General features: G+C 39.1%; 1 protein-coding gene across 1 annotated transcript in view; it reads right to left on the reverse strand.

The window, feature by feature from the left end:
* Positions 1–14,324, reverse strand: part of unc13a (unc-13 homolog A (C. elegans)) — a 67,624-nt gene that overhangs the window by 16,590 nt on the left and 36,710 nt on the right. Inside the window, exons 31-38 of the mRNA XM_088424871.1 lie at positions 13,207–13,350; positions 12,957–13,034; positions 12,779–12,856; positions 12,477–12,565; positions 12,247–12,393; positions 8,914–9,037; positions 6,622–6,627; positions 543–572 (exon numbers count right to left, since the gene is read on the reverse strand). Coding sequence (XP_088280997.1) covers positions 543–572; positions 6,622–6,627; positions 8,914–9,037; positions 12,247–12,393; positions 12,477–12,565; positions 12,779–12,856; positions 12,957–13,034; positions 13,207–13,350 — 696 coding nt within the window. The remainder of the gene's footprint in view (positions 1–542; positions 573–6,621; positions 6,628–8,913; positions 9,038–12,246; positions 12,394–12,476; positions 12,566–12,778; positions 12,857–12,956; positions 13,035–13,206; positions 13,351–14,324) is intronic.

Genomic DNA, 14,324 nt, shown 5'->3' on the forward strand with positions numbered 1-14,324 from the left:
TGTACATCACCTCCTAAAATTGATAGCGTAACAAAGGATCCAAGTCTGAACAAAATGGCAGTTCGCCACCATTAGTCTTTCCTCATGTTTATCAAGCACTTTTCTGTACATTGATTTACTGTCCCTGACTTTCCTGCCTTGCCATTCTCAGTAATCCTCTCAATCTGCCTCTCCACCACAAGTTCTTTCAAGTTAACTGCTCTTGGCCTATACATCTATCACATCTGCTTTGTTGCAAAACCACTGCGGTAGTTTATTCAGGCAAAATCATAAAACTCATAGTCACTGTCCAAATTGTCCTACTCCTGTACCTAACTCTATGCCATTGTAGCGCAGCTGAAAGGTTGTAGGCAGTTACCATCTAATTGGCCCATTTTTAGGGATGAGGAATGTTGTGCGAAAACATAAGGAAGCGTGAGGATAAACCAAATCTATAGTCCCACGACTTTCAATGAGGAGCTGGGGGAGAAAGACAAAGACACGGAGAAAAGACATGGAGGAGAGAGAGACGAGACATGTATCTAAAGGGGTTTAGTTCTTACGTCGCTGTGAGAAGCGCTCTTCAGCCTCCCCTGGAAAGAGAGCATGTGGTTAATACGTGGAGCACTCGGCAGTTGCCGCACTCTCTATGGCAACATGAGTCCACATTTAATGACACTGTCATTGCCAGAGGTGGCACCTGCTTTCCTTTAGCGCGCTCTGGGATGCAACCACTATGTAATATATATATATATATATATATATATATATATATATATATATATATATATATATATATATATATGTATTGGCACCTCTGGAATTCTGTCAGATAATGCTCAATTCCTCCCAGAAAATGACTGCAATTAGAAATGCTTTGATAGTAATATCTTCATTTATTGTGATTGCAATGAAAAAACACAAAAGAGAATTCAAAAAAAGGAAATCAATTATTTTTTTACACAAAACTCCAAAAATGGGCAGGACAAAAGTATTGGCACCCTCAGCCTAATATTTGGTAGCACAAACCCTTCGACAAAATAACTGCAAACAACCGCTTCCAGTATCCATCAATGAGTTTCTCACGATGCTCTGCTGGAATTTTAGACCATTCTTCTTTGACCAACTGCTACAGGTCCCTGATATTTGAAGGATGCCTTCTCCAAACTGCCATTTTCAGATCTCTCCACAGGTATTCTATGGGATTCAGGTCTGGACTCATTGCTGGCCTTTTTAGAAGTTTCCAGTGCTTTCTCTCAAACCATTTTCCAGTGCTTTTTGAGGTGTGTTTTGGGTCGTCCTGCTGGAAGACCCATGACCTCTGAGGGAGACCCAACTTTCTTACACTGGGCCATACAAGTATGCTGCAAAATTAGTTGGCAGTCTTCAGACTTCATAATGCCATGCACACAGTCAATCAGTCCAGTGCCAGAGGTAAAAGCAACCCCAAAACATCAGGGAACCTCTACCATGTTGGACTATGGGGCCTGTGTTCTTTTCTTTGAAGGCCTTGTTTTTTTTTTTTTTTTCCTGTAAAAGCTTTGTTGATGCCTTTTCCCCCAAAATTCTACTTTAATCAAAATTGGCCAGAGAACATTACTCCAAAACGTTTCTGGATTTCTCAGGTAAGTTTTGAAAAACTCCAGCCTGGATATTTTTTTTTCTATGTCTCAGTGTCAGAAGAGGGGTCTTCCTGGGTAACCTACCATAGAGTCCCTAATCATTCAGATGTCGACGGATAGTACGGGTTGACACAGTTGTACCGTCGGACTGCAGGACAGCTTGGAATTGTTTGGATGTTAGTGAGGTTCTTTATCCACCATGCCCACCCACAATCTTTCATTGAAATTTCACGTTAACTTTTCTTTTCCATCCACATCTGGGGAGGGAGGGACTTATTGATGACAATGCGCACGGTAGACACAGGAACATTCAGGTCTTTGGAGATGGACTTTAATTGCCCATGCTTCCTCACAATTTTGCTTTTCTAGTCCTCAGACAGATCTTTTGTCTTCTTTCTTTTCTCCATACTCAATGTGGTACACACACGGACACAGGACAGAGGTTAGTCCGCTTTAATCAATTTTAACTGGATTTTTAAAGGGTGCCAATACTTGTGTCTGCCCCATTTTGGGGAGTTTTGTGTGAATTGATAATTGATTTGACTTTTTTTTTTAATTCTCTTTTGTGTTTTTTTGTTTTTTCATAATAAGTAACATAAATGAAGATAGTACTCCCAAAGCACTTGCAATTGCAATCATTTTCTGGCAGAAGTTAAGCATTATCTAACAGGATTGCATATATATATATATATATATATATATATATATATATATATATATATATATATATATATATGTGCTGAAGAGAAAGAAAGAGGCTATGCAGGTGTTTGATGAACAAGTGCAAATTTACGTGAATACAGCTAGAATTTATTCAGATAATGTCATGTTTTTTTTAACATACTGTGAAAGATTCTATTGGGGGGACTTCATAATATTAATATACTGTCCTTGTGTTTATTCAAGTAAGATCATGACCTTTTCCTTATCAGGGGTGCCAAACTCTTTTTTTTTTTTTATTTATTTTTTTTTTATCATGGGCCACATTGTAGTTAATAGTGTCTGTTGAAGGGCCGTTATGACTGTGGTCTAGGGCTGCACGATTATAGCCAGAATAATAATCACGATTATTTTGGTCAATATTGAAATCGCGATTATTAATCACAATTGTCACAATCATGTTTGGTTAAACATCTATTTAGTGCTAGATTTTTAAACAAGCAGTATATAAACAAGGCTTCAGGGCTTGATACTTCCAAATAATAATAATAAACTAAAATAAATAAATACATTAAACAATATTTAAAACAAATTCACAAGATATGGCAAAACTTGGCACGCAAGGCAACACAGCTAACTTACTTGCTGAGAGCAAACCAACGAAGAATATAAGCCTTCTTAGAACCAAACACATTATTTACTTTTAAGCAAATTTTAATCAATTAGCAGTCAAAATGTCATCTTTGGTCATTTCAAAGTGAATTTCTTCCATTTTTTTTTTTTCCAAAATGCAAACATGCGGAAAACATTGCCCCCTGGTGGTAGGATGACAAAGTACTTTATTTGACCTGTAATTAAAAAAAAAAAAGCTTGACTTTTTAAATGTAAACATCGCAGAAGATCAGCTTAATTAATCGTGGCAGCAAATACCATCATCACAATTAAAATTAGATTAATTGTGCAGCCCGACGATTGTGGCCAAAATAATAATCACGATTATTTCAAATAAATTGTAAGAATGATCGTCACACATTAAATCAGAAAGCTGCCAAAAACTGTTCAGAAGCTGTATTGGTAACAAATTAATGTTGTTGTTTCCCTCCAAATTTGTAATAGTTGAAGACAACTTTCAAATTTGGTATTTTAGCCAGAAAACAAAAAAAGTCATAATTAGTATTTTGCAGGCCACATAAAATTATGTGGCGGGCTGGATCTGGCCACCGGGCCTTGAGTTTGACACTTGTGCCTTATACTGTATGATACACTATTTATTTTCTTTTCCATATAGTGTGTTTTGAAAAAAAAAGTATAATTGTTCATCAGCATGAGACAGGTAAATGCTTTTCGATGTACAAAGTTAGGTTGGTATTCAATTTTTTCACTACATCTTGATTCTAGATTAAAATTGTGAAAATCATTTCTCTAGTCTATGACTATAACACAGCTCACACTATAAAACATATCTACGTTGTATACTGTACTGAAAATTATTTAAGACATGATAAACACAACCTAAGATCACACCTTTGATGCATTTGGGGTTTGGTACGACATCATTATTTAACACTTGACTGTTAAGCTTACCAAAATACATACACAAATATTAAGTTCAATGAATTCCAACCCTTACATCATCACCTAGAACTTTAAGGGTATTGTGATTATTTTCAGCCAACACCTTAAATGCATCTTTTTGGACCAAAATCAGCCTTGCTTAACAACCATCTGGACTGTGCATTAAAAGCCGCCGTGGTTAAGAAGCAATAATGACGTGAAAAGAACCGCCTTTACAGCCATCCCGGTGAACAACAGAACACGAGCGAACCAAGACAGACCGACATGAAAGGTCTGCAGAGAGACAAACAGCACAACATAGCGTCGTACAGTTCACTGAGAGAAAACTGCAGAGTTGAAAGAGATCAGATGCAAGCAACAAATCCAGAACAAACCCAGGACTTTGAGGGTGGCAACACTTCAAACAGGTGAGAAAGGTGTGAGAGGGAAGGTGGCACCCAAGGGATCTGACCGACCCTCGCTTTTGGGGTCCCAGTGCATGAGGAAAAAACAAGGCTAACACCAGGCACAAGCGAGGAGTGCCACTTCCTGTTTGAGAGGTGGAGTCAGGAATAGGGAACCAAAGAAGGTTGAGCGCTGCTTGGTCAAGGTTTTTTTCTTAAAGAGGGGGTAGGGAGCTTGTTGCAACCAGAAATGCACCATGCGTCTGTCTTTTCAAAAGACAAAGTAGAAGGACAGAAGAGGAAAGGAAGAAAAGAGCAGTGTTAATTTGCTTTTGATTTCAATTTGGTAAAGTGGTCAGTTGACTGCTGCTTCAGAGCTGCCAACTATCTGTCTATACTGCCATTGATACTCCCTTTGCCAATACTTAAAGAACAAGTTTAAATGAACAAATATACTTGAAAGATAATTAGGATGTATGTTGGATAACACGACCCCTTTGCGTGTGTGTGCGTATATATATATATATATATATATATATATATATATATATATATATATATATATATATATATATAGTGGGCCCCCGGTTTACGAACTCCCCCTCTTACGAACTTTTTGACTTACGAGCGTGGACCGCGGCGTACGCACAAACCTTTCGTCATACGAAGAATCCGACATGCGTACAATCATTAATTATAAAATTATTAAATGATCACGCTTGTAACGGCATAGCTGAACGCTATTGCTCTTACAATGTCACAGTCACTGTCTCAGTCACGGTGTCTGTCACGGAGTCAGTCACGGAGATGCCGATATGCTATTGGTCGAATAAGGTCACAGTCCCGGTCTCACTCATGGAGATGCGGATATACTGCCGGCGTCACATCAATCACAGAAATGCCGATGTGCTTGGCCGAACGCCTTCATCTAGCTCAGTGTTTCCCAACCTTTTGATCACCGCGTCACATTTAAAGCCTTGAGGGTGCTGACCGCGGCACAGTCAATGCCGTAAATTTAGACAGCGGACCGGGGGGATAATTTCCCGCGGCACAACTGACAATATCTGTGCCGCTGTGCCGCGGCACAATGCCGGTTGAAAAACATGGATCTAGCTTGATGGCACAGCTGGTCGGTGTGTTGTGAAGACTTTATCTGTTAGACGTGGCTGCTAAAATTGCTAATGGCGGTAAAGGAAGAAGTAAGAGGATGATGACAATAGAAACGAAGCAGGAGATAATAAAAAAAAATACGAAGGAGGCGCACGCATAGTTAACCTTGCTCGTGAGTATGGCCGTAACCGCTAGGGCAAGACTTTCCTTGCCGGGGGCCGACCCTCGCTCGACAACAAAATGGAGAGGCTTCTTCTATTATGGATTAAAGAGAAGGAAATCGCCGGTGATATGTTCTAGTTTGAGAAAAGTTCCCATTTAAGAAAATAAATAAAGACATTCTGCTAGTTGGTCTCTGCTCCCCTCCGCCTCCACCCAGCTCAAGTCACGTTGCCCCAAAGGTAAATGTCATTTTTCCTTTGTATATGTTATTCAATTTAACTGTACAGTAGATTATTTTACTCATTTTTAATATGTGTATAAAGTCGTGATGTTTTTACCTAAGGTTTTTGCATGCGTTGCACGCATTCACTAATTAACATAGGTTTGGATTGCCCGTCATACGAGCAGTTTGAGTTACGAGCGTGTGGCCGCTGAACGGTATAAGTTCGTAACACGGGGCCCCACTGTATATATATATATATATATATATATATATATATATATATATATATATATATATATATATATATATATATATATATATATATATATATATATATATGTACAGTGGGCCCCCGTGTTACGAACTTTATATATATATATATATATATATATATATATATATATATATATATATATATATATATATATATATATATATATATATATATATATATATGTACACACACACACACACACACACACACACAGTATATATATTCAGGAAGTAACTGTAGGATGGCAGCTCTGCAGTTATGCTATTTAATGTAAGAAAACAAAGTTCATGTTTAACAGGAATAGCACTTTAAAAGGCATAAAATCAAGGTGAAATGAATGCTACTTTTATATGATTTTCGATTATATAAGTAGTGCCTCTATCAGTGAAAACAACAAAATACAACTTGTTTTGTCATGATTTTGATCTGTTTCCCTTCTCACCATTTCATTTTTTTTTTTGAATTAACACTGGAAGAAAAGAGAAGGTGTGATAGGCTGGTGAGACTGTGAGATGCAGGGGGGGGGGGGGGGGGCAAAAAACAAACAAACAAGAAATCGCAGCCACATATAGCAAGAAGAAAGGAATCACCGCAGACGGACAGACAGACACACACGCAGAGTGCTGTACTTACAATCATCTGTGGAGGGAGAGCGGTGGGAGCAGGATGTAACAGTAATCACAACAACCAGAAAGAAGGGTCAGTCAAGCTGTAAAGAGCCCCACATCAATCACACAAAACTGTACCCCTGCAAGTACTGGAGGAAACCAATTAAGACCTGAATTCAGGACCTGCGTACTGTATACGTGTAGGAGATTTAAATACTATGTTGTAATCAATATTTTTTTTACAGTAGTATGAGGTTCTTAAGTGATATGAGGCTCTTCAGATGATAACCAAACATAAATAGAGCACACATATATAAATATAAAATAAAACAAAATAGGCTGCTTTCCAAAATGTACCCTTCTTTTCTTTTGAACTGGAATAAAGCCACATCCTTTGGGATAACACTGGCTAACATAGTGGAGAGCAGACCTTAGCTGATATGCAAATGATATGATGCAGTGTAGATGTGGAATATAATATATGCATGTGTCTGTGTAGGTTGATTGTTGTCTAAACATTTTGTTCATCACAGTCAAAAGACCTATCTTGAGTTGCGGTACACTGAAGGCAACATTCGCGTGACAGGAACATGATCAGTCCAAGGTCGCACTTGATAGTAGCAAAAACATTTGAAATTTAAAAAGTTTGAAAGTAAAATGCCACAGTTGCATTTTGGAAACTAGAGCTGAACTGAACTGTTATTGAGTAATTCGGGTACTTCAAATAAAAGAAGAAAAGGATAGTTTTTTTGTTTGGTTTTGTTTTTTTTTTTTTCCGGACATAGGACATGTCAAGGAAGTTACAAACATATTCAATGTAAAGTACCGCCTATGCAAAGGCTAACTTTGAAATAGAGCCTACCATATAATAGATTCATACATTCGGCTTATTTTTTGAAGTTGGCCCCACAACGTTTGTTGGCGTGACAGATAACTTGATGTGTTTCAGACATTTATCTTCCCTTACCAACATCAACATAAAGCTATCCCCAATCACTAAATATGAAAACTAAGAAACAGACAATTACGCCAGTGATGGGTAGATGAGGCCTCATAAAGTGTATCAACACATTGGGCAGTCTGCATTGATACTTTGCCGGCACTGTTTCATTCTGTTTCTCAATGTTACACCTTATACCTGCATTTTGTATACTTAATCTCAGTTTAAAATGTCTTTGAAATATACAATCAAAAAATAATGTGAACATGTGTTAATGTGAAAATCAGAGCGAAACTGTTGCGATTGTGAAATGATGTTGCCTAGGTACCTAAATTTCAGGCAAGGAGTTCTTAAAATTCTGTTAGTAGAGTATATATAATTTCAAAAACAAAAGGCCAGTGTTTTGGCAGTAAAATGAATCTTTTTTTTTTCCCGGAAATGTTTTATCTTTTGAATGTACACTCTCACAAGGAACTGATGTGACTAGTGTGGCTAGAAACAAATCGGATTCTGAAGTATTTCAGAAGTAATTAAATAAATAAAGTAGTTATTAAGACATTTACTGTGCAAACTTTTTCTTGTAGCAAAATATGCGACGGCTCACAATACATACCAAATTTGCGTAATCCAATGCAAGGGAGTGTGACGTTCAATAATGAAGAAAAACACAAATAAAAAAAATTCTCTGATAGAAAAACTGAAGGAAAAATTTCTATGAAGCTTCTTCGACGTGCAGTAAGAATCAAACTCACACCTTCTTTAACGTACTATGATGAACATTATCGCCAGAATACTTGAACGAGGCGTACCTTCTTCAAGGCACGGAATGGGAAACTAACCAAGATTTTATTTGCAGGGATGCGATAAAAATGGTCCCACAAGCTGGAATCCTTTCTTCTTTATTCGAGATCCCTATCACACTGTCTTGAAGGGAAGAATTGAAAGATGTGTGATTCATTAATCAGAGACACTTCCAAAGACAGCTGGGAAAGGCCCTAGCCCGTCCATGGCCCTCGTGAGGGTAAGGGGCTAAGATTATGGATGGATGGAATAATATTTATTCATTTAGGCATGGGCTGATGGTCTTAATCAATTGGCAACGTTGTTTCATAAAATAAAATAAAGACAAGTTCGAATTATATTTTTGCTGCTGATTAAAAACACTCCAACCCATGGCTCAAATCAGTGATCTGATCTGAACTGTGACTTTTTTTTTGATTCGTTGCACCACTAGTGGATATATTTGAACTCAAGACAAAACAATCCCTCAGGATTTACAATATGCATTGGTTTTATAGCTTTTTGATGTACTAGTACCTAGTGGCATCTTGTGCATCCCTTTATGACTCATGCATTCCTCTACTGATGAGCACTCACCGTTTGATCGGTGAGTGGTGGCAGAACAATTGTCTTCTCCATGGTGTTCATCACAAGCTTCCAGAGCTCCTTCAGCACACGCTTTAACACCGTCTTCTCACAAATCTTGGCAAACAGAGTCAGGCTGATGAGACAGGGAGGGGCGGGGGACAGAAAATGATGATTATTATTAACATTGATTAAAAGCATTTATTAAACTTACATGGACCACCATGTAAGCAACAAAACATTTTAAGGTACCAATGAGACTGACATCCATGGACTCAGAGTGCTGAACTTTACACTCCGAGACCACAACACCATAAGGTGGTTGTGGCATATGGCAGTAAAATGTAGGTCAAAATGTGTTATTTTATCAAACCCTGGTCCAAGCTACTGACTAAAGGAATCCTTATTCCACTAGGACATGAACTCATATCACTGGATTAAAATTCTAGAGTGCTAACCATAACACGATGGAATCCTTACTTCTAACACTGGAGAAACATATACGTACAGTGGATCAGGCATGTCCAAACCTGGAAGGTCACTATCCTGCATGTTTTTGATGTTTCCATCAACCAATGCATCAGATGTGTGTTGGGAGGAAAGACACCTCAAAAACATGCAGGATAGCGGCTCTTGAGGACCGGGTTTGGACATGTCTACAGTCGATTCATAATACGGAGCTTAACCTGAAAAAAAATAAACAAATAGTGCGGACAAAAACGTTTTCAAATCACTGGCATAAGAGGTAACGTCACACACTAGATAAAGGAACACTTCTGCAAACATTGGAGGTTGCACCAAGACTTAAACTTAAACCACTGGATTTTCAGCACTGTGTGCTGATGAGCAATTGAAATCTTCTTTTTGGCATTCACTTTGCATTCAATTCGGCCATTTCACAAGGGTTGGGTTGCTGGTGCTTATCCCAGCTGGCTTCGGGCAGGAGGAGGGGGACACCCTGAACTGGTTGCCAGCTAATTGCGAGACGGGCAACCGTTCATGCACCCCCATCACACTTGCCATGCATGTTTTTTGGAGTGTTGGAGGAAGCCGGAGTGCCCAGAGAGAACCCACGCAGGGAGACCATGTAAACGCCACTCAGGAAGGCCTTGAGCGAGGTGGATTTTAACTCGAGTCCCTGAATTGTGAGGTGGACGTGCTAACCACTGTTTCAGCAAGCCGCCCTGTGTAAAAACGCATTTTAAAGTTCTGCCACCCTCCCAAACACGTGTAAATATCTGTTTTATGTTTTTCTTTTGTTGCGCAAAAGGCATTTCTTGGTTCCCATGTAACTCCCCTGCAAAACGCAATGCTCAAAAGTCATTTTATTGCTATTTTGCTATAAAAACGACCACTGGGTGGCAGAAGTGCATTTGGTAAGAGATGAGCAGGGATCATGACAGGAAGTAAAGAAAAATAATTAGCATGGAAAGGTAATGGATAGCGAGCTGTGAAGAATGGTGAGGAAAAATGGGTAAAATGGAGAGGAAACGACAAATGATACTCAAGGTGTTTACGCAAACGTCCAAGAAGGAATCAAAAGAGTCTAGGACAGGGGTCGCCAACCCAAAATGTTGAAAGAGCCATACTGATCAAAAACAAATGTGTTTGCTTCCTAATTGAAATGACTAAGTGGCTACAATAATTAGCCTTTTATTTTTGCAACAGCATTGCAGGCTATGAGGCCAGTCTTTGTTGAGGGAGCCACAAGGGCGGTGCTAAAGAGCTGCATGCAGCTCTAGAGCCACAGGTTGCTGACACCTGGTTAAGGTGAATGATTTATGACGCCAAGTAAAGCTTTTATGACCGATAATGACAGGTAATTTCTGGTTTGGAACATTCTGTTCCCAATGAAGTTATTACATGTATCCCCAGTAACCCCGCATCCTAAAACCCACTTTGCACCATGCATCCTTTCTTTCAGCCCTTCATTGTTTGGTTTCAGAGGGTTTCGGGATGCTTTGCAATCAAATGATCTGAAAAAGGGCTTCCTGTGTGTGGCCCGGAGGTGACCTTGAGGTAATTGTACTGTATGTGGCATAAGAGTAAATCAAAGGGTCTTAGTTGTCTCTAACAGTGTGCTTTGTTCCAGCGCTTTATTGTTTGGTTTCTGAGTCTGTTGGGATGCTTTCTAATCAAATGATGTGGAAAAAAAGGGCTACTTATGTGAATGTATGTAGCGTAACTGTGAATGGAATTGTTTTAATTGAGGTGTAATAGGATTTCAAATTGTCTTGCGCAGCCTTGCTTCATGTGTTGCTTTGTTGGCGTTTGAACTAACATGTTCATTGGTGTTTGCTCGTCTTCCTCTTGTTCACTGTGGCTATGCATATGTGTGAGCTCATATACTTATGTTTAGGCAGGAGTCGAGGGGGGGGGGTGCAAAAAAATGCATTAGGTTGGGTTGTATCAATAATGTTGATATGCCAGTGCCTCCCTTCCTGAAGATCACTAAACTCTGAATTTTGCCTTTTGTCAAAAAGGCCGTACTTGCTGTACACACACCTCGACAAGGTGTACCATTTCAGGGCCACTCGCTTAGGCGTGGCCTCCATGACCCGAGCTTGCACCTCATTCCACCCAAAACCCTCTGAGACTGTCAGTGGGCGATTCATTCTCATTTTAGCAACTCCGTGTACTTAGAAGAAGTGCAAAGTCCCAAATTTACATGGCAAAAGGTGATGCAAAACTCCATTTCAAGCTTTGCTTTCTGCAATAGACACAGGGCCCTATGGTCAAAAACCACTCCCAAAAACAGTTCCAAATAAGTGACGGTCATTATTAGGCTTCTGCAAAGCTTGCTGATGAGCTGAACCTTTGAATGAGGTGTTTTAGTTGAGGGAAACATGAAAACAAACAGAATTGTGGCTTTTGAGGACCCGGCTTGGCCACCACTAGATAACACAGAGCCATTTTTAACAAACACCGCGAGGGCATGTGGTCAAGAAGCACTTTCAAGAAGCACCATTGCAGCATGAGAGAGTTGAGGGGCAAGCGCACATTTTCATTGGTGTTTCACAACAGTTCTGTAATTGGTCAACCATGTCTTCTAAGTGAGATATTTTCAAGTCTCGCCAAGGTCTGATTCGGGACAAGAGAATTCAGAGCCTAGGGTACATCATGGAACTGTCATGGCTACCACCAGAGGAGAAAAGCTTTTCAGAAGGGCACAACCTTTAACTGTTAGAGTTTTTGAAGTGACATTTGACTTTGAGCTCGTGACATAGCACTGGATACGGCAATCAACTTCTAATTGGCAAAATTTAGAATGCCTTTTTCAATTGATTTCTTGTGAATACAGCAGTACTGTGCAATCTTCAATGAAGCGAAAAATAGTTGACTCACTTGCTATCCAGGAACTCCATGATGGGTTGCAATACATTGTCAGCATCCTGAGCCACACTGCTGGCATTGCCAACATTTGATGTTCCTTTTACTTGTGCCAAGATGTCACCCATTTGCTTCACATTCTCTTCGATGTGAGGCTGGAAACTGTTTTAAAAAGTGTGTACGATTAAATTAAACAGGTGTGCAATATAGAGCGTACATAAGAATGTGAGCGTGTGCCCCATTACCTGACAGAAAAGACTCTACTCAAGTCATCCATGACATTGTTGAGTTTAACCTGCAAGTCCTTCAGGATGTCGCTGGCCTCAACACAAAGCTAAACACACAGAAAGAAAAAGCGTTTTCAAGAAACTCGCAGCAAAATCCGAATAGTCAAAATACCGTTAGGTCCCGGAACATTATGCACTATATGATTTTGACTCGTTTGCATGTATTTTACTGCAGAACCTACAATTGTGTTGTATCTTGACCAGTTCTTTTGCTCAACAAAATTAATGTTGGATTTTGCGAAAAAGAGAGGAGGACTCACATCTTTTCCACCCATGGCCTCAAACATCTTCTCCAACTGCACTCTTAACTGTTGGATGTTGTTGATAAGGATGCAGGGCTGAAGCACATAGAATTAATTTCTTAATGACATAATTGTTGCTTCTTTTAGCAGAAAAACAGGCAAAAAACACACAAGGAATGTGTATTTCTCTTCTTACCACTTTCTCCATAGTGACATAGTTGGCAAACAACTTGGAGATGATGTCAGCATAGGACAGTAGTACATTACTGATAGTCTGGAGGGGGAAACCAGATTTAAAAAACAAAAACAAAATAACGTGCCATTTTTATTTGCATTCAGTGCTGGAAAATACAATAGTGACAGTCTTGGTGTTGCTCAAGGCTCACTCTCGGGGCCACTGAAGACAGAAATGTATTTTGATGATTATTTAACTATGGATGACTGACCTTTGCAAATCGTTTCATGTAGTGTCCAACAATCTGAGGATCTGGACACTCTAATTTCCTGATGATCTCAAAGCTCTGGTTGAGCTGGGAAAACACATCCACTACAGAACAAGAGAAGAGGGCGTGTTCTGATGTGACCTGGAACTGTAGGACAGAAAAAAAAAATACAAAGAATGACAAGAGGAAGCGGGAAGCTCTGAGGAAAGAAATAAATACCTGTCAGGGGTAGAGCCACGACAAGTTCATAAAGACTCACTGAGACATAGTTAAATTCAACCATTCTGTTTGAAGCAGAGATTTTAGGGTCGTTTTAGCCATATTCAGGTTCCTCTAGCCAGGGATTTTGTCTGATTGTAAGGAAATGTGAAACAAATGCACGAGACATTCTGGTCAGACTAAAATATGAAAGGTTTGAGCTTTCATCATTGTGCATGTGCTATCTTGGAAACAAAAGTAAAAAAACAAAAAAACAAAACCGCAACAATTAAACAACAATTAATGGGAGAAAAAAATTCTTAGTAAAATTTAGTACTTCCCAGTTCTATACCAGAAAATTTCACCTTTTGGACATTCCCATACCTGAAAAAAAACAATAAGCTGTGATTTCAAATCTATTTTTACACATCCAACAGAGTACTCAGGTGTTCCTCCAGGGAGTCTCAATAATGAGGTAAGGTCAGTTTTCCTGCTGCGGAATCTCTGGAATGAGGTCTTTAATCCAGGATTAGATGGACCTTTAACCTCTCGGTCAATTTTGACTCGATTTGGGCCATTGATCTTGATACATCTAACAAAAGCATTAAAAATTACCAGGAGGCTGAAAAGTATTGTATTTTTCAGACTATAAGCCTCAATTTCTTTCTCACGATTTGAGCCCTGCGGTTTATAGTCCAGTGCGATTTATCGATTTACGACCTGTGTCTTACAGTTTGGTGTGGCTTATCTGTGACTTTTTTTTGTTTGTTTTTCTTGCTCAGGTTTTACTGGTGCGGTTTATATACCGGTGCTGCTTATAGTCCAAAAAATACAGTACCATAGATTTTCAAAACAGGTTGAGGTTCAAAACAGTACCATGATTTCAATTCTAAATGCTTGCAAATGGGATCTACTGTATTTGA

This window comes from Hippichthys cyanospilos, chromosome 10, assembly GCF_059441005.1.
Source record: "Hippichthys cyanospilos isolate Australia breed blue-spotted pipefish chromosome 10, RoL_Hcya_1.0, whole genome shotgun sequence".
In the NCBI taxonomy this organism is placed as follows: Eukaryota; Metazoa; Chordata; class Actinopteri; order Syngnathiformes; family Syngnathidae; genus Hippichthys; species Hippichthys cyanospilos.